At 38.7% G+C, this 24,597-nt stretch overlaps 2 protein-coding genes across 4 annotated transcripts in view; one reads left to right on the top strand and one right to left on the bottom strand.

The window, feature by feature from the left end:
• Positions 1-24,347, top strand: part of RFC1 (replication factor C subunit 1) — a 40,293-nt gene extending 15,946 nt beyond the window's left edge. For both annotated transcript variants that reach the window (XM_065837485.2, XM_071807395.1), the window contains exons 5-25: positions 3,475-3,707; positions 4,461-4,535; positions 6,479-6,556; positions 7,378-7,462; positions 7,555-7,856; positions 8,481-8,588; positions 9,112-9,291; positions 9,587-9,691; positions 10,902-11,292; positions 12,259-12,368; positions 14,276-14,390; positions 14,859-14,947; positions 15,904-16,041; positions 16,457-16,552; positions 16,729-16,827; positions 17,239-17,393; positions 17,509-17,626; positions 18,561-18,706; positions 19,147-19,360; positions 20,194-20,385; positions 20,959-24,347. In XM_065837485.2, the coding sequence (XP_065693557.1) occupies positions 3,475-3,707; positions 4,461-4,535; positions 6,479-6,556; positions 7,378-7,462; positions 7,555-7,856; positions 8,481-8,588; positions 9,112-9,291; positions 9,587-9,691; positions 10,902-11,292; positions 12,259-12,368; positions 14,276-14,390; positions 14,859-14,947; positions 15,904-16,041; positions 16,457-16,552; positions 16,729-16,827; positions 17,239-17,393; positions 17,509-17,626; positions 18,561-18,706; positions 19,147-19,360; positions 20,194-20,385; positions 20,959-21,054 (3,125 nt within the window). In that variant the 3' untranslated portion in view covers positions 21,055-24,347. The remainder of the gene's footprint in view (positions 1-3,474; positions 3,708-4,460; positions 4,536-6,478; positions 6,557-7,377; positions 7,463-7,554; positions 7,857-8,480; positions 8,589-9,111; positions 9,292-9,586; positions 9,692-10,901; positions 11,293-12,258; positions 12,369-14,275; positions 14,391-14,858; positions 14,948-15,903; positions 16,042-16,456; positions 16,553-16,728; positions 16,828-17,238; positions 17,394-17,508; positions 17,627-18,560; positions 18,707-19,146; positions 19,361-20,193; positions 20,386-20,958) is intronic.
• WDR19 (WD repeat domain 19) overlaps positions 21,869-24,597 on the bottom strand; it is a 44,084-nt gene continuing 41,355 nt past the window's right edge. For both annotated transcript variants that reach the window (XM_065837483.2, XM_071807394.1), the window contains 3 exons: positions 23,395-23,471; positions 22,859-22,979; positions 21,869-22,062 (listed from right to left, as the gene is read on the bottom strand). In XM_065837483.2, the coding sequence (XP_065693555.1) occupies positions 22,865-22,979; positions 23,395-23,471 (192 nt within the window). In that variant the 3' untranslated portion in view covers positions 21,869-22,062; positions 22,859-22,864. The remainder of the gene's footprint in view (positions 22,063-22,858; positions 22,980-23,394; positions 23,472-24,597) is intronic.

Raw genomic sequence — 24,597 nt, 5'->3', positions numbered from 1 at the left:
GGTTGTCATGCCTGTCTGTACCATTAATCACATGATTAGCTTTCTCTTTGATACATCTGCTTGATTTCCGGAGAACTCTAGTAGAATACGTGGTCTTGACTTGTGTTTGTAATTCAGAGCTAATCCTGAAAAGAAACCCAAATGTGTATGCTTAGGATATTTTTTGTGGTATAGCACACACACACACAAAATGTGTTGATGTAAACAGGAAAAACTGTTCTTGGAATAGTCTTGTTCTTTTATACAATGTTTTTTTTTTTGCAACATATGTTCAATCTACTTGATGGTAGAATTGATTCCTGTTTCTTACTTTGTGAAGTCCATGCCCCCATGTGAGACTGTCTCAAGTGTTCACCTAGCAATTACTATAAGAATGTAATTAGACTACGATTTTTATAAGCTAAAATAAGGATTTTCACCTTTATTTTCCCAGTAATTATTGGCTTGCTTGTATGAGTGAGAATGCCTCTCTTTTACAGGTCATGTGTTGAGAAATGCTGACCTGAATAGTCCAGCAGCGATACTAGGACTGTCTTGATGTTTAAGTTGTAAATGAAGTCACCTTTGTGCTTGTAAGGAAACTGCGAGTGTACAACTGATGAACTTTGCTGTCACTGCTGGGGCAGTAGGCATGCCTGAGCAGTTTGTTCAAGGAAGAAGGGTTAAGGTTTTACAGAAAAGGTTGATACTCTTAGTGCTGGAAACAAGGGCAGTGCCTGGAGATGAGGCAAATTTGTGCTGCACTTATGAATTTCCTGAACCTGGGATGAAACTGTAGCCTGAGTATCTGTCCCCTAAAGCATCTTTTGAAATCGACTTAACAGAGCCAGGTGGTTTTGTTTCGTAATGACCACTTTCATATTCTCATTCTGCCTTTTCTGTATTTAATCTGTAGGCAACGGTTCATAAGTGCCAAGAGTCTCTTGTCCTTCAGCTACCGCCTGCAGTCAATAAATACTTCTCATGCTGTTGTTTCTAGGAAGGACCTAATTAAAGCAAAGCACTATTTATTGGTAATACTTAGCACTGGCATCATAAATGACTCAACTCTGCATCTTTTTTTAATTAAAAGCTAATTATGTTTACTCTGCTTCTTTCTACTTGAGAGAAAGCAGTGTCCTGTTGTTATTTAAATGGTTGCGAGTGAATAATGAAAAAAATCAATATTGCATCCAGATCTTCTGATAACAGTAGTGATGAGTAAAGATTCTTTTCCAGCATGGAACAGTCTCCTTAGCTTAAGAAAAGTTGGGAGTGAGGGGACAGAACAGGATTCTTGTCTTCTTTCTGAGATAAATAAGTGTAATTACATCTGCATTAATTGTTGATTTTTAGCAATAGATACATTTTACTCCTGCAAATATTAGTTTTTGTTAAACTGTAACATTTAAAAGAAGCAAAAATATTGCTGAAATTAAGTTTGAGATAAGCAGTCTCCTACTCAGACCTCAGACTATTGTAAATTGGGAGCCTAAAGCATCTAGTGTCCAAATCTCCCAGATATGTAATGGTTTGTTAAATTGAGCTAAATGGCAGTAAGAGATTTACTGCTGCCTAGGGAAAGTATATCATGTTGAGAATAGTAAAGATTGCTGCTGTCAACTGGGGGACTTGGGCTTGAATTTTCTCTTCCGTATATTGCTTTGTGAATTGAATTTGCTAAAATGCCACTTTCTTTTAGATAAATGTTTATCTTTAGGCGCTCTTGTTTTAACTACTGAACCAATTTCCTCCCTTACAGATGTATATCTGTTTTATTTTTTTCTCTCTGAACTTGCTCTCCCAGGAATAGTCAGGATCCCTCTTTGTGCTTGTTACATCCTGTTTAGAGAGTGCTCAGCGCTAGAAAGTTCCAGCTGATGCCTAAACCGCTCTTGTTGTTACCATATATTGAGAAAAGGCAAAACAAAAAAATCCCTCTACCTAGTACATAACAAAAATTACAGATGACATGTAACATCATCTAAACTTAGGAAGTGATAAAGTAACTTTTGTATGGAAAGAAATATGGGGGCATAAATTAGACATGACTGGAAAATGATTTTTTTTTTTAATAATACTGTCAATTTAAGTTCAGTCATAAACCAGATGTGTGGAACATTCTGTGTTTCATATGTTGAGGGGAGTGTCTGAAATATCTCTATTTTGAGGAAAGTAAAACCAGCCTTCAGTTAGAGGCGTGTAAATGAGACAACCTCTGTTTTGATTCCGCTCAAGTCTTTGTACTTCATTCTTTCTGTGTCTAATGTTCATTTTAGGGATTTTCTTGCAGTTTGCTTCTTAGCCTTTGCACACTTTGAGGTTTTTAAAAGATTGCACCAAAAAGCGCTTTTATCACTAATTGAGAGTTTGCCCAGTGATGTTTGTTTCTGTGCTCTCATATTAATCTAATCATTTGGCAATGATATCTGTAGGGTTTTGTATACTTTGGTGATAGGGTTTCATTTGTGTAACTGTCAGTAAAAATTCAAGACATGACACAAGACTCTTTTAAGTCCTTGGTAATCTTTTGTTGGTTGATTGACTAGGTGAAAAGTTTGGGTGCAGAATGAATAAATGGCAGTCAAACCTTCTTTCTCTTTTTCATTGCTGGGAAGCCCATTTCCTGGCTATTACAGAAGAGTCCTAAAAGGAAAGGTGGAGTTTTTGTTTAGCAGTATGTGGGCAGTATTGTTTATGCTTTTTTCTTCCTGCTTTTAAAGTGAAAAATCTATTTTGTATGCTGAGCTGTTGTCTGATTTCTGTGTTCCTTGAAATGGCTGGATTTCTTTGAGATGATTTTGACTGTACTGGAAGGAGAGTATGTTTAAGTGCAGAAATACGGGGGATGTACAACAGCTCACAGAATCTCTGACTAAAAGGGAAAAGGTAAAAAATGGTGTTAAAGTGTTTCTACTAAAGCATTCATAAGCTATGAGTAGTAGTAGTTTGCAAATAACTGGTAAGCTTATTCAATAAACCTTTTGTAAATACAATGTTTTAATATTTTCCCCTGGTGTAATATTGAGAACTTCTTCAGAATATGCCAGTCTGCAAAGCTGCCCAGTTAATGAAGCCTATAAAGTAATAAAATACATGTAGCTTTGTACTTCACATTTTATGTGAAGGTAGTGCTGTTGAATTTGATGTAGCATTAATTAAGAAGAGAGTTTAAATTTTGGTGACCTAGATTTTGTGTTTATCATCTTCTCTATGTAAGAAGGGATGACATTCTTTTCAAACCTCTCTAAATGAGAAGTAATTTGTGAGTACAAGTAACAAATTTTATGCATCTTTATGTCAGTACTCAATCTATTGAGACTTGAGCAATGCTGTTGCAGATGCTAAATACTATGTGTTATGCAACTCAACCTTTTTTCAAATAACTTCTAAATGCCTGTAATGTTTTCTTAGAATCTGAGTTGATGTCTTCTGTTTCATTATAAGAACTTAAATTCCATGTACCAGAAATAATAGAATACTCTTTGTGTTCAGATGAAGAAGATGACTTTGTCAATAAAAGAATTTCCCTGAAACCGAAGGAGAATGGGACATCAGCGACTGGTTGTCCAGGAACAGCTACAGTGAAAAAGGGAGATGTAAAGCCGCAAGCTAAAAACAAGCCATTAACTCCAGTGAAACAGACTCCCACCTCAGCACTTGATTACTTTGGGACAAGTAGCGTCCAACGATCAGAAAAGAAACTGGTAGCAAGTAAAAGGAAAGAAGTGAGTACTGCTGATGTTCTTTTGGATGCTCATGTGTCTGACAGCAGATCAAAATGGCCAGTTTAATGACTGCAAGGTGGCACTTAACTGCTTGTCCTACGTAATGTTAGTTTTTAATAACCCCTCAAGTATAAATTAAGTTCTGATGATATGTGCAGGAATATCAAGTCCTTAAATACCATTTTAGGGTAGCGTTTCCATGTTTGAGAAGATGGCACAAAGTTGAAAGTAGTATTTTCTCTCTTATGTCTTCTGAAGTGACTTCTGTTAAAATTAAGTAGTTTTCTGGGATTAGTGAGTGGATGGCATAGCTTATAGTTGAGGGGGGAGGGCAGGAGGGAGAGGAAGGAGTTGTGTGTTGTGTGGCATTTTTTTTTTTGTCCAAGCTTTATGGCACACTATATTCATGGAATAACAAAGCACCAAATAAATTATGGGGGAAAGTAAAACCTCGTAATTTTGTTGTGGATTTCTCTTTCAAGCTGGCCAACTGCGATTGCTTCAGAGATGCTCAGCGTTGCTTGAAGAAACGAGATATTTATATTACATCTTCGTTTTGGTTTGAATAGTAAATTTTCTTGAAAACAGCCTTGTTTAACAGTGTTTAGGTTAGAAAACTAGGAATAAAATGCAGCATGTATCATTCCCAGTTCTTTCCTAGAAGTGTACAAGATGAATGCGTACAGATTTAATTATTATAAGTTACAAACTACTGGGGAAACTGAACTGTTGGTCTTTTTTTCTTAAATACAGGTTTCACAAAGCAGAGACAGCACAGCAGATGATGAGGCCATTGCTAGGCAACTGCAGCTTGAAGAAGATTCAGAGGTAAAAGCTCTATAAATTTGCTGCTTTATGCCAAGAGCAGTTTGTTTAGCTTAAAATTGTTTTTCCTTAAGAAATTAAGATTAAGTTTCTATATATGCTGTAAATAAGTGCTAATAAAATTAATCTGTATATTTAACTCTTGCACATATGTGCATAGTCACACAGTTATTTTTATGGGCATTATTTCAGTTACAGAAACAACATCTCACTTTTCTGTCTATTCAGTCTTTCTCTTCCTGTGCAGTTGATATGTCTATAATAATCTTGCCGTTCACACAGAATGCACTTTCTGCTTCCTTGTGTTTTGGGGTTTTTTTTGTGTGTGTTGTGGTTTGTTTTGTATGTGTTGTGGGTTGTTTGTTTGTTTGTTTTTCCTCTCCCCTGGAGTGAAAAAGCCACATCTGTCCGTGATTGGTTGACTTGTCATCTGAGTTTTGTTGTGCTTGAGAGAAATGTGAATGATCCTTGTGTGTGTGTCTTAAACTTTTCCACTTCAATCAGCGCTAATATGAGGGAAAGGTCTACTTGTCATACATACTTACTTGCTTTGGGGAAAATCAATTAATTTCCCATATACTGGTAATACTGAGTGTCATTTGAATAGATAGATTGTACATACAAAACTTAGTCTCACCCTTGACCTCTACAGAGGTGTGATGGAACTGGCTTGAATCTATTAGAAAGTTAAATAACCTGTCAGGAAAAATGAGGTGTTGTCTTTCATCTGAACTGATTTTACAGGTAATTCTCTCATTGTCTATAAGTATTGTCAAAGGAATGTACTTTAATTTGGATGTATCTCTGCCTCAGTCTGGTTTGTCTTTGGTAATTGCTGCCCTTCTCCCTTTCCACTGTACACAGGGAAGATAGATGCATGTCATCATTATGGGCACATGAAAGATAATGTCTGTGGCATATTGGTTTTATAAAATCTTCTGTTTGAATCTTTTAACATGGCATGTTGGACTTCAATACAAGTATGAAAGGATTTTTGTAGTTGTTTTGTGAAAACAATGGTCGATCTTGATTGGCAACAGTGTACACTATTTGGGAATAGAAAGAGTTTTCCCAAAAGGGCTCTATTAGATAGGAAAGGTAAATTGATAATCACTTGTTGCTGTAAATGTCACATTTATTTTGTTAGGTGAAACAAAAATGAAACCAACTAGGCTGTTTTCTGTGTTGTTGTTGGTTTTCAATTAATAAATAACTTTCATAGATCCTATGTGTAGTATTTGTTCTTGCTGATTCTTCTGTCAAAGAAGATCAGTTCTGTAAGTAGAAATATTAAAAAGTTAAAGTATATTTGTTTCCATAAAATAAACTGAGCTCCTGGCAACAAGAGCTGGGCTAAGGCCAGTAGCTAAATGATGCCAGTTTTAGAACTGCCAGAATTTTTTTCATATGATATGTTGCTAGCAGTAAGCAAGAATAAAACATGCATTATTGAGACATCATAGTACCTAACAGGCAGTGTTCCTCCTTGTCTTTTGGGACTGCTTTTGGAAGCTTCCTAAAGCCAATAGGTTGTATCTCAGTTCAAGCTGGTGGTTGTGAGATCCTGCCTTCAAGTTTTTGTTGTCTAATAAATGAAAAGGATACACAACAATTAAAAAATACGAAGGGCAGAAAAACTATTTGAAAACAGATTATGCAGGCTTATTAATGTTTGTAGTGGAACAAAGCCAAACTCCATTTTTTCTCACTAGACTTCAGTTTCTCTTTTTGGTGGAAACAAGTAATTCTTCAGTGCTGTTTCAGAAGTTTATTTGCCTCTGGTAGCATGCACTTTTTCCAGCTATGTGCTGTCCTATGTTAGACAAACTTTTTGTCCTAAACAACAAGTAGAATTTAAAAAAAATTAGAGTAGAATTAAAACTTGTCTGACATCAGCCTAAAAATAATTTTTCTTTCCCCTCTCTCCCCCCGCTTTTTTCTTTCAGCTGGAGCGACAGCTGCATGAAGATGAAGAATTTGCTAAAACTTTGGCCATGTTGGATGAAACACCACAGAAGAAAAAGGTTGAATTATTTTTAAACTGTAGTTTTTAGAAATTGCGTTGCTGGGAGTGTTCTTATTTAGACACTTAACCTTTGTTTTGAGACTTCCACACAAAGGGAGTAAAAGCAGAAAAAAAGTTTTTGCATGAAAATAAAGTAGTTTTCATAATTTCCTTCCGGATTCTCCTGACTTAGTAGGTATAGTGTCCTTCCTCATCAGACACAGTCATATCTTTGTGCTGTTTCTGTTGAAAAGGGACTTTAAGCTCTAGTTCTAATTGAGTGATGTGTGTTGCTGAAGAGTCATGCTTTAGATCAGCTGTAGCTCTACTGGTTCAGGAGGACCAGATCATGGAAGAGAATACTCTTCTTGCTCTGAGAGAAGGGGCAGGCAGGGATCTTGAGAATTTTGGGACTAACCCTAGCAGTGGGAGTCTTCCCAGTTCTTGTAGCTTGTGGTGTAAGGCACAGTAAAATATTTTGAGTTGTACATCAAGGTTCCTGGAATTTAGGATTGCTGATAGGAATATAGCAAGTGTTAGTACTTCTAGGCTAATCAGTAAGTCAATCTGGTTCAAAATTGACTAACCTGGAAGTCTGTCTGGCCTTGGACTTAAAGACTGAATATGTGCATGGCCGAGTGCAGTTTTTGCTCACCTGCCTGCCTTTGACAGGGGCTGTATTCTGACTTGTGGTAGATGGTAGATCAGCTTTGGTAGATGTCAGATCAGCTTTGATAGATGTCATTCAGTCTGTACCTAATAGCAGGGAAGCTTGGAGGTCTGGACTCAATGGTAGCTTGGGATGTGCATCTCTCACATTGGCGTTGTTTGTTTATTTAGGCTCGGAAAGATTCAGGAGAGCAATCGATATCGAGCATCAAGAGCAGTCCTAAAGTGGCAGAAGGATATAAGCAGTCAGAAAGAGGTAGGACATGGAATACAGAAAACATTTCACCAATTTATAATATTAATGGGATACATTCTGAATGTGCTGTCTTCCCTCTGCCTCCTTTGAAGTGAAAACAACAAACTCAGCGGTCGAAGCAATGAATTATACTGCAAAGCAGCAAACGGAATCTGATCATTTAAAAGGGTCTCGATTATCCCCACAGTCATCTGGTGGTAAAATAGTAAAAGAGTTGACAGATAAGACCTTACCTTTGAAACCTATCTCTAAGCTTGTGTCTCTGAAACAAAAAGAAGAGATTGCTGAAAAGGAAAGAGCTGCTCAAACTTCAGTATCAAGAGAAAAAACTGCTTCAGGGAAAGAACAGAAGACAACACCAAAGAAGGAGAAAATTTCTCCCAAGAAGGCTGAGGTAGGAACTATCAAAATGATTTTAGTCGGCTTAGTGGAGTTTGCAGGAAAAGAGTTTTCATTTATTATTGTGTCACTTGTAACTTAGGACTTCTTAATTTTAAGGTATAAAATACCTGAATTTGATGTTTAAATAACAGTTGTAATTGGGAGGGAGACCCTTTTTGAGGATGAGTTTTAAATAGCTTACTGATTAGAAAGCTTAAATGTCTCTTAAAGTAGACATACTACAAAGTAGACTTTATGTAAGTGTAGATCTCTTCTATACCTGATCATAGTTCTGGAATAACATAGGACGTGAATTTAAACAACAATTTATTAATTAGCATGTATGTGTGGAATACAGAGGGATCTACAGAAACTTGACAATAAATAATGGGCAAATATTTTTTAAGCTCTCAGCTGAGTTTTTGAAATCTTTGAAAAAGAACAACAAAAAAATACCTCAAAGCATAAGCACCAAAAGCAGAACAAGCTTCACTGTTGCATGTCAATAGGTTAAAACCAAGCATTAGAGCTTTTCCTTTGGTGCATGGAAAGTCTTAGACTGTCATGCTTGAGTATATTTTGTTGGTTTTATGTATGTAATATGTGTGTAATTTTTTTTTTTTCCTTCCTACCCAAGTCTGTAAGTCCTGAGGACTCTGAGAAGAAACGAAACAATTATCAAGCCTACCGAAGCTTTCTTAATCGTGAGGGTCCAAAAGCACTGGGTTCCAAAGAGATACCTCAGGTAAGTTTGGCTGCGGCAGAATTCTGTGTGTAGAAATGGAGTGTGTCATAGACTTACTGTTGCAAGTGATCTAACAAGTATCAACTCAACTATGGAAAAACTGGTATTTGTTTTCAAATAGCAAGTATGTACTGGAAAAAGTTAAATTGTAATGCAAAGTAGTGTCTAAATGGAAGGGCCTGTACTAATAAATTCAGTACTTAGTTTATGAAGTCATAATGATGAAAAACAGTTTGTGGTCTTAAAGTTGAAGGTTGTTGTCACTCATTTGACTGACATGCTACACCTGAAGCACAGAGTTATCAGTGTGATTGGTCAAGTGAACAATGTGTGAAGTTCTGTGGGTAGCTATTCCTTTTAATGGGTTTTGAACTTTTAGACCTCTTAGCTAGGTAGCTTAGGCTGATTTTTAATGTTCCATAGAGTACTTGACAGGGTAGGGGGTTAAAAAGTTTAGGGTGAAACAGGTATTTGGTAGAATTGCATCAGGTAATGGCATTTCCTGCAATGCTCTGGTCCTCAGGGAGCTGAAAATTGCTTGGAAGGCCTGACATTCGTAATTACTGGCGTTCTGGAGTGTATTGAAAGAGATGAGGCCAAGTCCCTGATTGAACGTTATGGAGGAAAAGTAACTGGCAATGTCAGCAAGAAGACAAACTATCTGGTTATGGGGCGAGACTGTGGCCAATCCAAGTGTGAGAAGGTGAGTGTTCCTGGGCCTGGGCAAAACTGAATTGTTCATGTCTAACTGCATTGATTTTTTTCAGTATCTCTGCCAAAAGGAGAAAGTACTACAAATAAACTGCATGTTCAAAAGGAAAAGATGATTGATGATTTAGGGCTTTGTTTTGTTTTCATTTTATATATATGTGTGTGTGCTTACATATATATAAACTTCTTGTTGCGTTCCTGAACATAGTATCTACTGGAAAGCACTTTGAAGTGACTTGTGTAACTCCGTACTTTATTTGACTTTTTAATTCTTTCTTCGTCTCCAGGCATCGACTTTAGGGACGAAAGTTATTGATGAGGATGGCCTGTTTGATCTTATTCGAACTATGCCAGGCAAAAAGTCCAAATATGAGCTGGCAGCTGAAACAGAGGTTTGTTTACAATAAATTTAGGGGTTGTTTGTGTGTGGTGGTGTGTTTTGTTTTTCTTAATGTTTAGTTTCTTTTTAATTGAAATGAGTTTTGGCCTTCTGTTCCAATAACAATACCCTACAATTGCCAGTTTGACCTTTTAAGTTAAAAGTATTGAAAATGAAAATTTTATGTTTGTGTTTTAGACTTCTACTTGGGAGCTGTAGCATTTTTTCCCCCCACCTTCGTTATACTCTATTACTCTGAATTTTAGGTATCCAACTGAGAGGGTAATTGTATCTCCTTAGATGATTTCTGTTTTAAACTTTGAGGTAATTTTTTCAGGGAGTACTGTTAAAATAGTAACAGTTTTTTTATGCACATTTAAATTGAGTCTATAGTTGCTGATAAAATGTTAATAAAATTCCATTAGCTCTAGCATGTTGTGCACGGAGTGTAGATCTGGCTTTGGTACTTCTGGTGTGTCTAGACATGAACTGTTGCATGCAAAGATACTGGTGTCCTAAGGAGAAGCAACTCTAAACTTACAAGCCAATTATTTTCACTCCCTTTGAATTGTTTTGGGTTGAATGCTTTCTGGCATTGTGGGGTTTCTTTGGGTGGGTTGTGTTTTTGGCGGCAGGGGATTAGGTGTGTGTATATGGGGTGTGGGTTCTTTTGTTTGTTTTCTTTTTATTATTAAATAACTGTACTTCTTTTAAAAAGAAGTGTGTGCTTGAGAGGAGCATCCCTGATTTAGAAACAGGGTTATTCCCTGTTCTTCCTCCTTTTATGCATGTGTTCCTAGGGTTAACTTTTTTTGGTGTTTGAACTTGGCAGTGTTGTTTTGTGAGAACTGTGCTTCAGCTTCATGGGTGTCTCGTGGCCCATGTGTTCCAACCTGACGGTCATCAGTTTGCGTTATTTTATTAACGATGCGTCAGGCTCAATGAGTAAGGCTCTTGAGATGACCAGAACATTTCCTGCCTCTTTTGTGGGTTGTGCTATGGAACCATGTGGCATCGTGTTAACAATGGTTTGTTTTTCAGAGAGGAATATTTCTTTATCTGCTCTTGAAGGCTTTTTATCAATACATAAGCTTTGTTACTTTTTAAGCACTTCTGCACATGTGTTCAAAGACAGCTTTTTTATTTACTGAACGTTTGTGCTTTGATTTTTTTGGGGGTTGGGGGGTATATCCCTTTAACTTTCTTACCTTTATTTTCATAAGGGAAAGAAAACAGAGTCGAGACCTAAAAGGACACCACAGAAAGCTGAAGCTGGAAAAAGGAATTTGAGCCCCTTCAAAAGTGAAGCTGATAATAAAAAACATAAGTCTTCTCCTGAAAAAAGAGATGCTGTCAAACCTGTTAAGAAGGAAGCTGTTCGAAAGCTTATGGACTTTAAACGGCAAACTGTAGAGAAGAAGCAAGCCCCAGAACCTCAGGGGAACTTGGTTTCTGAGATTAAGGAAGATGGAACAGAGAAATTGCTATGGGTAGATAAATACAAGCCTGTAACTCTCAAGGCAATAATTGGACAGCAGGGTGAGCAAAGCTGTGCCAATAAACTGCTCCGGTGGCTCCGAAATTGGCACAGGAATGCCTCTGGAGACGGACAAGGTGACCAGTGCGGTTAACTTCTCTCTTGTTCTGCCATGCCAGTCACACTGCTTGGTTCCCTTGAAGGGGACTTTGGGATAGTGGAGCAACTCCAGAACAGGCATGAGGCTGAAGTCAGATGCATTTTTTTGTAGCAGTGGTTGAGCCTGAGCATGTGTGTATTTTTGTTTGGTTGGTTTTAAGCAGTTGTTCACTTACCACCGCCTTCCTCACTACTCCTTTTCCTACTGCCCCCAGGCCAGAGAAACAAACTCTGTCTGAGGATATTTTTTTAAACCTTGTGGTATTTTTTTAAATGTGGTTTGTTGTTTTGGTGTTTTTGGTTTTGGTGTTTGTTGGGGTTTTTTTTTTTTGTTTTTTCCAAAAGAAACCAGAACAACCTATCAGTAATGTATAGAAAAATGGCCTCATATTCAGCCTAGTGAATTCTTTCTCTACTAAGCGAAACATCGGCCAGTGCTAACCTGTTGGTACACATGGTGAAAATACAGGACAGCGTCATGCATGGGGAAGAGATGCATCAGTAAGGTCATGGTTCTGCCTGAAGAGCAGCCCCTGTCATGTGTAGTGTGTCATCCTGTGGACAGTTTTTTTTCTGTGATTAAAACAGTGCTTAAGCTTTACTGCTGTTCTAGTGGGTAGTGAGGTTTTTCCATGTGGTGTGTGTGGCGTTTTGGTTTGTTGGGTTTTTCTTACAGTGTGGTTGTGAGAAAATTGCAGAAATAGTTGGTTTACATAAATAGTGCTTTTGGTATTATCAGTTTAGAATCACTGCAAGTCTTAAACTAAGATAGTTTAAACAGCTTTTCCCTAAATGGCTAGGATGCAGATGTGTATGTATTTTTCCCATCAATCCTTAAATGAGGAAAAACTCTAGTGATGCTTGATGTCTTTAAAGATTTACATGAAGTACGCAATTTGTTTTGTAATACATACCTAGGTAAAACCTGGAATCTTCTTTTATAGCAAAGACCAACAAAACTGGAGGCAAAGATGATGGTACTGGTTTTAAAGCAGCGTTACTTTCTGGTCCACCTGGAGTTGGTAAAACTACTACAGCTTCTTTGGTTTGTAAGGTGAGTTCATACTAACAGTTGTTGCCAGCACCATTTATTACACATAGATGCTGTATCTGGAAAGAGGCTGTAGCATGGAGGGCGTTGGTCTCTTCTCCCAAGTAGCAAGTGATAGGACAAGAAGAAATGGCCTCAAGTTGTGCCAGGGGAGGTTTAGATTGGATATTAGGGAAAAAAATGTCATGGAAGGGGTTGTCAGGCATTGGAACAGGCTGCCCAGAGAAGTGTTTGAGTTGCCATCCCTGGAGGTGTTTAAAGAGTGTTTAGATGAGGTTCTTAGGAACATGGTTTAGTGCAAGAGTTCGGTTATGGTTGGACTCGATGATCCTGAGAGTTTCTTTCAACCGAAATGATTCTGTGATTCTGTGGGTGCAGGTTGGGTACCCCTTCAGTTACCAGGGTCTGCTCCTGGCCAATCCCACCTGCTCTGAACAGGGTTACAGGGGAGAATATGTGGGTGTTTAAAACCTTGATCAGGTCTTGAGTAAGAATATAGCAATAGGTGTCTGTGTTTCTTTCTGTCATATTGAGAGGAAGTATATCACAGTATGTTGAGCAATTGGAATTTTTTTTCAAAAATCATGAGTGTTTAACACTAGTTCAAGAAGTCAGAGAACATTTGCACTAAATTTAGTAGGAGTTGAATTCTGGCAAGCTTTGTGAAATCTTCTATGACAGACTTGGTCACAGTTTTTAATATATCTAACAAATATATTACTCCCAGACTCATTTGAAATTCAAATATCACTTTAGTATGAGAGAAGTTGACAGGACTATGCGTCCATTTCTATATCTGAACTTAGAAATTAGTTTTTCCGAACTTACCTGAAACAGTGTTCCACTGAGTCATGACAGTCAGCTGGGAACTTTGTGCTGTTGTATCAAGTTACAGATTTTTTTTGTTCTTCTTTGACTTGCAAGAACTTTCCTAGAATGTGGTACTACCAGCTTGGAGGAGTTGAGAGCTGTTGTCAGCTACCTGATCTTTGTGCTGGGGAGGAATGACTACTTATCTCAGTATTGAGTGGCACAGAGTAACTCCCAGTCCCCTCCCATTCCCCCTGCCTTAGAGCTTTGCACTAACAAGCTGGTACTGCAGCCAAACCCAGACCTGCAGAAAAGCAGATGTGCTGATTTGGGCTCATTTCTGCACTGGCATCATCTTATCTGCTTCTCATTTCCAACCAAGCTTGCTCACAGCTGCTTAGGTTTCTGCATAGCATTTCACTGTGTTCCACAGGAGAAGCCAAAAAACCCAGGTTGAAGCTGTGAGAACAAAGCTGCGCACGGCTCCCTCCTGTGCCCTGGTGTGGTGGGGGAGTCTGCTGGGCAAGGAGCAGCTGGGTTAAATTCAGGGACTGACATGCAGCCCAGCCCTGTTCTGAAGTGTTAGGACTGCGGGGGGACTTCTGTGTTTCCTGACTGTTAAATACTTCAATGCTTCTCTCTCTTTCAGCTTTCAAAGGGATGTGGCGTGTTTCTTGTCTTAACTCTCTGTGCATGAGACTTTGTGCAGCTGGAAATACCATGGAGCTTAGCCAGCCTTGGCTCATAGTTTTGTTTCCATCCCTGGTGGCAGTTCAGTTAATCCTTCAGAAATAAATCTGTGCTACTTACCTTTTTTTGTTGGTTTTAAATTTTTCTTTTAATTTTTTTTTCTTTCCTCTTCTTCTGCCTGCCCTCCAGTTCTTTTTTTTTTTTTTTTTTGTTCTGTGTCTGGTTATAAATATTTCTGGAGTGTGAGCTAAAAGGAGTGTAAGGGGAGAAAAGGAATCAAAGCCACAAATTCTATGTGAAAGTGGTATTGTAAGAGCTGTCTTCTGGAACTCTGCAATTCATTTCTAATTCTGAGTACTTATATGCTCTTTCACTGATCTGTATTCTCATTTTTTGTGTGTTTGGACTAGGAACTGGGCTATAGCTATGTGGAGCTGAATGCCAGTGACACTCGCAGTAAGAACAGTCTCAAGGAAGTAGTTGCTGAATCACTTGACAACACCAGCATCAAAGACTTCTGTTACGGTATGTCTGTTGTTTGGAGGAGGATTTTTGTTGTGTTAAGAGTCTGGTTACAGGAGGGATGGAGTTTCCTTGTTATGCAACGGTATTAAGATTTTAACTTGCTAATCAGATGGAGGGATCCAGCTCTATTAGAGATGGCTTAATTTAGTAAGCTGGTTTATTTCATCTTCAATTCTTAGAATTAAATCCTGCTATTAGTAGAATCAGTTGTTAATCTGCACAAAAAATACTCAAGAACTCTGCAGTTACTCCTCTGTTGCATGAGACTTGTTTCTCAAAGATGATATGAGGCTGTAGTCAGTTTTGTTCTGTGAACATAGATTCATGTGATCAAGTGGCAGAGCAAGAGGTTCACCATCCCCTCAGTTGTCTAGGATGGGCTTACCTAACCTCTAAAGCATTGGGTAAAACTCTGAGCAAGACCCTGTTTTATTCCCATCTCATTTTCTTGTCCATATTCATTTTCAGGCACATCCTCATCAGTTAGCGGGAAACATGTATTGATCATGGATGAAGTGGATGGTATGGCAGGCAATGAAGACAGAGGAGGGATTCAGGTGAAACTGCTATAGTTATTAGCTGATGTCATCGCTAAGAGTGCATACCATGTACAGCACAAAATACTTAAGCCAGTCTGTTGTCCTCAGCCCATGCTCCATAGAAAGTCTCTGTAGAGTACAGTTTATCTGACCTATTTCAGAAGTCTGTCTTAGTGTAAAGAAGAACTATGCATTGGTAGAGGGGGAAAATATACTTCTGTAAAAGAAACCTGGAGTGATGAGCTCAGGTGTGTGTACTTTAGGTGCTTATTCCTGGACAGATGAACTTATGTGACATGTACCTGCAGTGGGAGGTTTGTAATCTGACTGGGACTGTCACTCTTTAGCGGGCAGTAACACTGAATAAATAATACGGCATAGGCAGTGTCCTGCATTATTCTTCGTTCTCCTTAGCAGGCGCAGTTTTAGCTTCTGAAGATTTTTCTGTGGTTGCATGCAATACTATGGATAATAAAGCATGTACAGATCTTCAGCTCAGATTTAAATGTTCGCATGTAGGAATATGAAATTGAACTGCATTTCAGTTTCATTAGAGCAGGCGAAGTTTGTTCTGGTCAGCCTAATGTTGCTGAAGCCTCAGTGAGCTCTTTGGACAGGGAAGAGCTGATCTTACTTGTGCTGCATCGTTGTTTGTGGCAGGATGCAGTCAGAAAGATGTGTGTCCTCTGGGCATGGGCCAGGTCACACTGGCCTTTGGACAAATGAATCAGCTCTGATATTAACTGCTTCATGAAGAATGGTCTAAACAGGATTGCTGGAAGTGGACTGTGGAAGTGGGTAGACAGCAGATTTATTGCAGCTGAATAGAAGAGCCAGTGGAGCCAGGGGCCAGCTTTTCACTGTGTGAAAACACGATTACAGTAGGAAGTTTTATGGACTTGGTATCTGATACTTAATTTTTCCTTATTCTCACAGTTATCTGATGCAATTGTTGTCATGTGTTTAAATCGCAGGAGTTGATTGGTTTGATTAGACACACAAAAATACCCATCATCTGTATGTGTAATGATCGCAACCATCCTAAAATGCGTTCCTTGGTCCACTACTGTTTGGATCTTCGTTTTCAGAGACCTCGTCTAGAACAGATTAAGGTAAAGAGACTGTGGCTGTATGAGCTGTGATGAATTACCATCAGTAACTTCTGTCTTCATGGGGCAGAATTCATACAGAATTGGAAACAGCACTTAAAACTTAATGGATCACCTCAGTGAGTAACTCTGCTTTTGAAAATGGATTGTCTGAGTTTTTCTTCCCAAAGAATGAGGTATCTCAAAGCCTTTCAGATTTAGAAATCCATTTGAAATATATGCAAAGATTTTTATTTTTGTGCTTTTTTTTTTGTTCCAACAATGACAAGGGATTACTTATATGGGAGAAAATTGGAATTATACATCCTTTAAAAAAAATAGAAAAATAACACTCTTTCATAGATGCGTCACTGTGTTCTGTAGGGGGAAGAATTCACAAAATTCTCTAGTGACAGTTTCTCAATTGTGTGTATTACAGGGTGCTATGATGTCTATTGCATTTAAAGAAGGTTTAAAAATTCCACCACCTGCTATGCAAGAGATAATCCTGGCAGCAAATCAGGACATCAGACAGGTCAGTGCCAATTCAGCATCAGTGTCCATTCAGAAAGCACATCACTTACAAGTTCTTGAATTCAATGTAGTATTTGAACATTATTATTTTTATATAGAGAGATCAGGTTGTTCGCTGCTCAGTTCTTCCATTTTTAAATGCTCTTCTGCTACCAAATTATCAATTTTCTTCTTTAGGTTTTACATAATCTTAATATGTGGTGTGCAAAAGACAAATCGTTGACTTACGATGAGGCTAAAACGGATGCCAGCAAAGCCAAAAAAGATATCAAACTGGTAAGTGTGAAATGCTGGATTGGCTTTTGCTGTCATATTGCCACACAATCACTAGGCTTTACAAGCCTAGTGCAGGGAGCTGTCAAACTTGCCACAAATAGAGAGCAGTAAATCCAGGACTGACTGTGTATCTGTGATTCTGTGATACATTTTGATGTACCAGTCTCTTATGTAAGATGCAATTATGAAGCTCATACTTCTCATCCTGAGTCCTGTAATTCCCTTAATATCAGAAGTAAAACTTAATTGTCAAAAATGGTAACACACTAGGAAGGAAATACTGAACGTTGAACTTACGAGTCCAGGTATTATTGGGTACCATCACTACAGTAAATTTGTTGACATTGTGCTGTGTCTTATTGTTTGTATTGACCTGCAACCCACTGACTTCTTGAAATATCATTTATGTAGGGCCCTTTTGATGTTGTCCGGAAGGTTTTTGCTGCTGGAGAGGAGGCTTCTCGTATGTCTCTTATAGACAAATCGGATCTTTTCTTCCATGATTATTCCCTTGCACCTCTCTTTGTCCAAGAGAACTATGTACATGTGAAACCAGCTGCTGCTGGGTGAGTTATTCCATACCCTAAATTGACAAAGGACTTTGTGTCAGGGAGTAAAACTAGACTAAAACCAATCTGGGTATTTTTACTTTGTAATACAGTCAACTTTTTTTTTTTCCAGAGGAGATCTGAAAAAGCACTTGGTGCTCTTGAGTAGAGCAGCTGATAGTATATGTGATGGTGATATAGTGGACAAACAGATTCGTAGTAAGCAAAACTGGAATCTTCTTCCGACACAGGTGAGCACTTAACACTCATTTTATGTGCTTTATGGGTGTCCAGTGTAAAAGACCGATCCCTTTAAATGGATGTTTTGGTATACTTTTATGATGTGTATAGTTTGTACTTCATGCAGTATTCTTTTCTGCTGGTGAGTAGACCAGTTTCCTTTATCCATATTGTTGAACCTACACTGTATCATGAAATGTTGTGGAACTTTGAAAAGCTTGAATCTTCTTTCTGAAGCACAGGAGCACATGGCACCTGTTACTTGTGATGTGTAGTACAAGCCTACTCAGTTTAATTTATGTGCTGCTTCTCCCAGCCTTTCACCAGGCCAGTATTTCTCCCAAAGCCCAGAGGACTGAAGCTTCATCACTGTGCTTCTTTTAATGATCACTGGAACACTAATGATACTTGTGCTTAAAGGATTATGTCTGGCATCAGGGAATGTATCATAGATGAAGTTGTAAGGGACCTCTGAGGTCATCTAGTCCTCCCCCCTGCTTAATGCAGTGCCAAAAAGTATGAGCTGCTTAGGAACTCGCCTGAGTCTGTGTGTAGTTGTGGTTCTTTGGAAATGTCTCCTTTGCCATGTCCATCTGCTGGACACTGTGGCACTTGTTTGGGTGCGGGCAGCTGTTTGTCTGACTGCACTCTAAAGTGAGAAATGAACAGGCTTTTAAAAATATTCGTTAATGGCTTTTAAAACCCAGATAATTTCACAGATATTTTAGAACGTGGTAATACATAGGATGGTACAAGAGCTGAAGCTGTAACCTAAAAGGGGTTGAACAGAGACAAGCAGCCAATAAAGAGTTATCTTAAAACAAGATGTTTCCACTGTAGAATAGTATTTACTACTCCTTTGCCTGCAGACCAGTAAGGCAGTATGTGTGGTGTCCGTGAGACTAATTCATTGTGATGTGAGTTTGCTGTGTGTTACTTTTACAGGCTATTTATGCAAGTGTTCTCCCTGGGGAGCTGATGAGAGGATACATGTCCCAATTTCCTGTCTTCCCCAGCTGGCTGGGGAAATTTTCATCCACAGGCAAACATGATCGTATCATTCAAGAACTGGCAATGCACATGAGTCTCAGGTAGTACCAGTATTTCTCCTCTGGTTAATATTGTCACAGATGTTTAGTTCTCATGTAGCTCATTATCTACTGTTAATTCCTTGCTGTGCTGCATACAGTCTTAGGTGTCTATTCTATGAATACCCTTGTGTGTTACTGGTGACACTTAGGGCTTAATCTGGACAATAATCAGACTGCAGACACTTTTAGTATTGTTAGTGGAACTGTGACTTTTTTTTTTTCCCCCTGAAGCTGTTGTTTCTCAGGTAGGGATGTTGTTTGAATACTTTGCATCGGGTTATCCCTAATGCAGGTATGGCAAAAGGAATGGTACAGAACAACTTGCAGTTAACTTGTAAGCAGCTGGTTACCCCTTTGCTAAGGCTCTGCCTACAGGCTGCTTGTGTTTAGAAGTGAGTGGTTCCTGTACAGATTTACTTACTGCTATCAATTTCACAAAGAGCCCAGACGTGCAAGCAGACAGTGAATATGGAGTATTTGTCGTACTTGCGGGATGCACTTGTCCAGCCCTTGAAAGACTTTGGAGCAGATGGAGTACAGGAAGCTATAAAGTTAATGGACTCCTACTGCCTGATGAAAGAAGATATTGATAATATCATGGAAATAAGCACATGGGGAGGCAAACCCAGTCCTTTTTCAATGTTGGATCCTAAGGTAAGATTCACTGGTGGCTATTTTTTCCCTTACATACCTTTTAAAAGAAATCCTACAATAATAGGTATGGTACGTATGTGCTGCTGAAAGACTGAAGTTGGTGTAGCTGCAAATGAATCACTTCATTAACTGCAACTAATTGAAGACCATGGTAGTCTTTGCAAATCAGCTGACAAATATACTACCAAGTCAGGCTGTGCTTTGTTCAGTGGTCATGTTCCTTGTCTGAAGGGTTACTGGGAGTTGGCTTTGGGGACGTGGAAGTGTCACACAAAGGGACAGGTAAAGCCAGTACCTTTCTCCATGCAGGCCTGTGGCTGTAAGCTGCATCATCACCTTCCTGCACAGCTTTGCCTTTCCTACTGCCGTGCAAGGGAGAAGGGACATACAACCATATTTGTTACTGTGTAGACCCTGAATTCAGGGGTTGACTTGCAGCTTGTGTCTGCTGCAGTCCAGTTAGCCTGAACTGCCAGACCTGGGGGCACTTTGTGTGGTGCTCCCCCAGTATCCCTTTGGGGCTGGTCCATGTGGAGCAGACTTGAGTGGTTGGGACTCTCATTGGTACAAGGTGAGCTTAAGCTCAAGTCTCTGTTACAAATGAGGGAGGTGTGAGATCTGAACCATTCCATGTCTAGTGCTCAGGGGAAAAGAACCTGCTCTACTGATGCCTTAAACATACACTACTATTGGGTGTTTACACTGAGTCTGAATATGCTGCTCCAGGGTGGCAGGTGTTCAGTGCTGCTGAGGGTGGCTTTGGTGTGAGTGACTTGGATTAGGGGGCAGCAGAATAGGGCTGATGCTCATAGTGTTTCCTTCCAACCTAACAGGTCAAAGCAGCCTTTACACGTGCCTACAACAAGGAGGCACATCTGACTCCATATTCACTTACTTCTGTCAAGACATCTAAAAGGCAGTCGGGATCTGCGGTGACCTTAGAACTGAATGAAGACTTGAATGTGGAAGAGATACAATCTGAAGAGGATGAGCAAGATACTGTTGAAAGTGATGCAATGATTAAGGTGACTTAGTTTTCTTAATGTTAAATTACCACACTAAACTGTTTTCTTGGTTTTAGTTACCTGAGACTTTGTAATATTATAAGAATGTAAATGAGAATGTAAAAAAAAGAATAATCAATCATAGTAGATACTGAAAACATAATCTCTTAACTTCTAAATTCTTAACTAGTAGTAGTATGAAAAAGTCTCAGTTATTTCCATCCATTGCCTTTTGCTGGGATGTGTACCAAAGTCAGCCATCGCTGTAAACTCATGAATACAGAATCCAATTCCGAAACTAAATAATATTCTAGGTTTTGGTGGGGACGGTGCCATTGGTAGGGAGCAGCCACAGGCCTTCGTGTGTGGTTATCACACACGGCAATATTCCTCTGTACGTATCGCCAAATGGGGAACTGTGGTCAGCCCTTAAAACTCAATGTTGTAGAGTCTGAATTCTTGATGTGTTTAAAAACTTCACACCTGAGAGGGGATGGGAAGAGATGGCTCTTTGTTTTAACACTTAGCATTTTTGACTTGTGGTTTTGTCGGGTTGCAGTTTGATTTTAAACTGTCTATATATTCTGTTTGTAGCAAAAAAAGGCGAAGTCTTCCAAGCTGCCAAAAAGAGAGAAAAATGAAGAAACAACAAAAAAAGAAGGGAAAAGGAAAGAGAAAACAAGACATTAAACAGAATAAAATCTTCCTCTGCTTATCTAATCTAAAGGCAGCTTTGCTTATCTAATTTGTCAGAAATATGAAGCAGATCAGTGATGGAGCTGGGAAAGAACCACCAGTGCATAGAAAATGCTCCTCTTATAGAGGTGATGTAGCTACTGTACTCTCACTATGCAGTGCTGTACTTAATGTGCTACAATATTACAAGCTATAAATACCTTGTACAACACAGACCAGGGTGCAGGAGCACAGTGAAAATGGGATGCTTAGTTACCTGGCATTTATGTGATGTCTTCCTAGGATGTCACTTTTTTTTAATTTTAGTAAATCCCCTGATATGATGTGGCGAACTCTTGTAAATAATACATGATGCAAAAAATCCCCCAAGACCTAAATTGCATATTTGTACATTATAGAAATTAAGCAATGTATAAAATGAAAATAAAATGTTTCACAGGAGTCTTTTAAAATTTGGCTAAGTTCATAGAGTGTTCTCTCTCTCCCTCTCTTTTGTTCCAAGGTTCTGGCCTTTCCTGTCTGTTCAGGATGTGATTACATTCTTTTCCTACAACTTCCCTTTTGTCCTGTTAAAGACACAGAAAAGCAGTGAGGTATTTAGTTCCAAAACCTGAGGAGCCTGTGCTTATGAGTTGTATCTTTAATCAAAACCAGAAAGGAATACTTAGAGTAAGAAATGTTTAATAGAAAATAGTCATAAAAGTTCAAAACTGGTGTTGAAAAAGAGAATGTTTTGGGTTTTGTTTGTTTTTTTCCACTCAAGTAACACAGAATGGCCCTTGGTTTGTCTTTGCAGATAAAATGCAAATTTTGCTTGGTGAGAAGAATTATCAATTGGTTTTATTACTATAATAAATCAAAGTACAAAATTTATCAAAAGCTAAATATTTACAAGCTATCACAAAATACAAGCCATGTGGTTGTCATTAAATCCTAGTGGGGAAATAGGTATAATGTAGTGATGGGGCTTGCTTTGCTGCTTGCCAGCCGACACATGCAGTTCTGAAAATAAACAGAGAGTTATATCGGAAGATACAAAGACTGTGATAGCAAACTACACGGTTTTCTCAGACCAGGAAAAAATAAGTGACAAAAATAAGGTTATTGTGGGATATATGAAGTGTAACATTCCTTGTGCGTTACTTTGACCTATATCTAAGTTTTCACAAAAGGTGTTTGCACTAGTAACTGCCTTCAACTGTCAACAGTACGAAAGAGCTTTGTTAACTCATTTTCAGTTACCATTCCTTTCACAAAACTGAAGTCTTGGATTTAAGGGTATGGTGCAGATGGAGCACTGGTCTTGTTTGAAATAGTATTTCAAGCCAATATACAATGTTGCTGTTACCCTGTGATATATTCTTATGTATGTTCTGTTAAGCATAGATGCTATGATCATGTAATCTACATTTTAGATCTGCTCCTTCCTGTTATCATCTCTCTTCCTATACTGAAACCCTTGTTGCTGGATCTGTAAAAGGAGTTGATGATGCTGATATATTCAAACTGTTTTCTGTGCAACTGCAGCACACCTGGTGTTCAAGGACATGTTCCAAACGATAACATAACCATAGAGGTAAACTGGTTTACAGCCTCACAACTGGAACAATTCAACAACCCAGTTAGGGACAGCAGTGAAAGCTACTGGTGTTTGCATGCCTGGGGTGATGGAGCTGAGTGTCAGTTCACTGAGGCCCAGGCCCAGGCTCTGAGACTCTTGAACACTGTCTGCCTTGCTGGGAAAAACTCCCCATGTTCTCCAGAATGAGAAGTGAAAAGCACAGGCTCCAGCACATACCTGGATTTATTGGTCCCCATCTTCTGGTTTGAGGTACTGTGTGCAATCATTGATTTTCTTTAGATCAATAATGTTAATCCTTTTGGAACACATTGGACATACATTTTCAGTCTGTAACATGCTGTTTTAAAAGAAGAGTGACTGGTAAAATGATAATTCCAACATTTTCAAAGGAACAGCTTGGCCTGAAGCAGAAAGCACAGAGCAAAGTTCTGACCTATGCTATGTAACAAATCCAGGCCAGAGCAGCACCTGCTTCTGTCCAGGCAGTGCAAAGGCTGGTTTGTTGATTTTTACCATTTGACAACTAACAGCACAGCCGGAAGGCTGCTGGTGGAGCTGAGTTTGTTCTTTGTCATAGATATTGGTCCACCTTGGAGTGATGTTCTGTATGTTAAATGAAACTACCAAGGAAGGGGATTCCTCTTCCGCCCTACCCCAGGCTGTTACATGTTTTTAGTACCAAATGAAACAGTTTGCTGCTAAAATAAGAACAAACATTGGAATCCTGCAAGGGAAAACAAATCTCAACTTACTTCTTGAATTCTGAATAGAGGGCCGGAAAGTCACAGTGCGGGCAGACTGTCCAGTCATCTTGTACCGTGTGCCGACCCTGCACGCAAAAGCCGCAAGTAATGAAATGGCACGTGATCTCAGTACACTGGGCATTTAGTTTTGTAGCGTCTATTGTGAAAAAGTCTCAGTAACCGAGTTCTAAAAGTCTTGAGGAATTAAAAAAAACCATAATAGCTTTACTTTTGTTTGATTACTCTGTAAATCCTGTAACTAGAAAAGGAGTCTTGGTGAGATGCAGTATTTACCACTTGCATTCTTAAAAAAAATAAAATCTAAGAATGTATTGAATTACAATTTTAAAAATTATTTTAGTGTGGCAACTCTATAATGTTTTCTGTTGATCTATGTCTAGAGACGTGTGTAAGCCCAATGGGGTTTTTGATGCTGCATATGACATTAAAAAAACACCCCAAAGCCAAATGACCCTAGCCCAGTAGGTGGCATTCAACACTGTCACATTTGTGAGCGTAGTGACTGCCTTGCATGCACCTCTCTGAACAGAACTTATTTCCTCTGGTTTGGTACGGTTTACTAATTTGGTTTTGATACAAAGAATTGGTATGTACCTTATCACTACTACAAAACACAGCAGCACCTTCAACTATATTTAGCGATCTATGTTCTAATAAGATGTGCAACAGTAGACTGTTTTGACACTCTCATATTTGAAAATGCTGCGTTCCTAATGATGTTACAAATACCTGTGAGTCTAAATAAATAATGTGAAATATCTATGAATATGTACATTATGTTTGGCCCATAAAACTAAAGGTCTTGGGGTTTTTTGTTAAGATACTTCTAAAATAGACCAGTCTTCTTCTGCTAAACCAATAGAGTAAAAAACCAGATAACTGCTATTAATATTTTTTGTAAGATGTAATTATTTAGTTTTAATAAAGAATGCTAACTCCAACATTTTATTCCTCCTCAAGTACTTTTTTGATGTTTCTGTAATTTTAGTGTGACAAATTGCTTCAGCATCATAAAAATAAAGTGTTAGGTATAGAGTAGCTAAGGTCAGTGGAAGGATTTTGTACTGATACTGGCAACAGTGGGATGCATGGCTCTTCCACTGGGAAATGTACCCCATCCCTACCTTTTCAGTACGCTCTAAAGTATCCAGAAACAAAAATGTTGCAACTTCTCATTTCTGTAAGGATCAG

This window comes from Patagioenas fasciata, chromosome 4 (genome assembly GCF_037038585.1).
Source record: "Patagioenas fasciata isolate bPatFas1 chromosome 4, bPatFas1.hap1, whole genome shotgun sequence".
Taxonomy (NCBI): domain Eukaryota; kingdom Metazoa; phylum Chordata; class Aves; order Columbiformes; family Columbidae; genus Patagioenas; species Patagioenas fasciata.
This window is presented reverse-complemented; position numbering and strand designations above follow the sequence as displayed.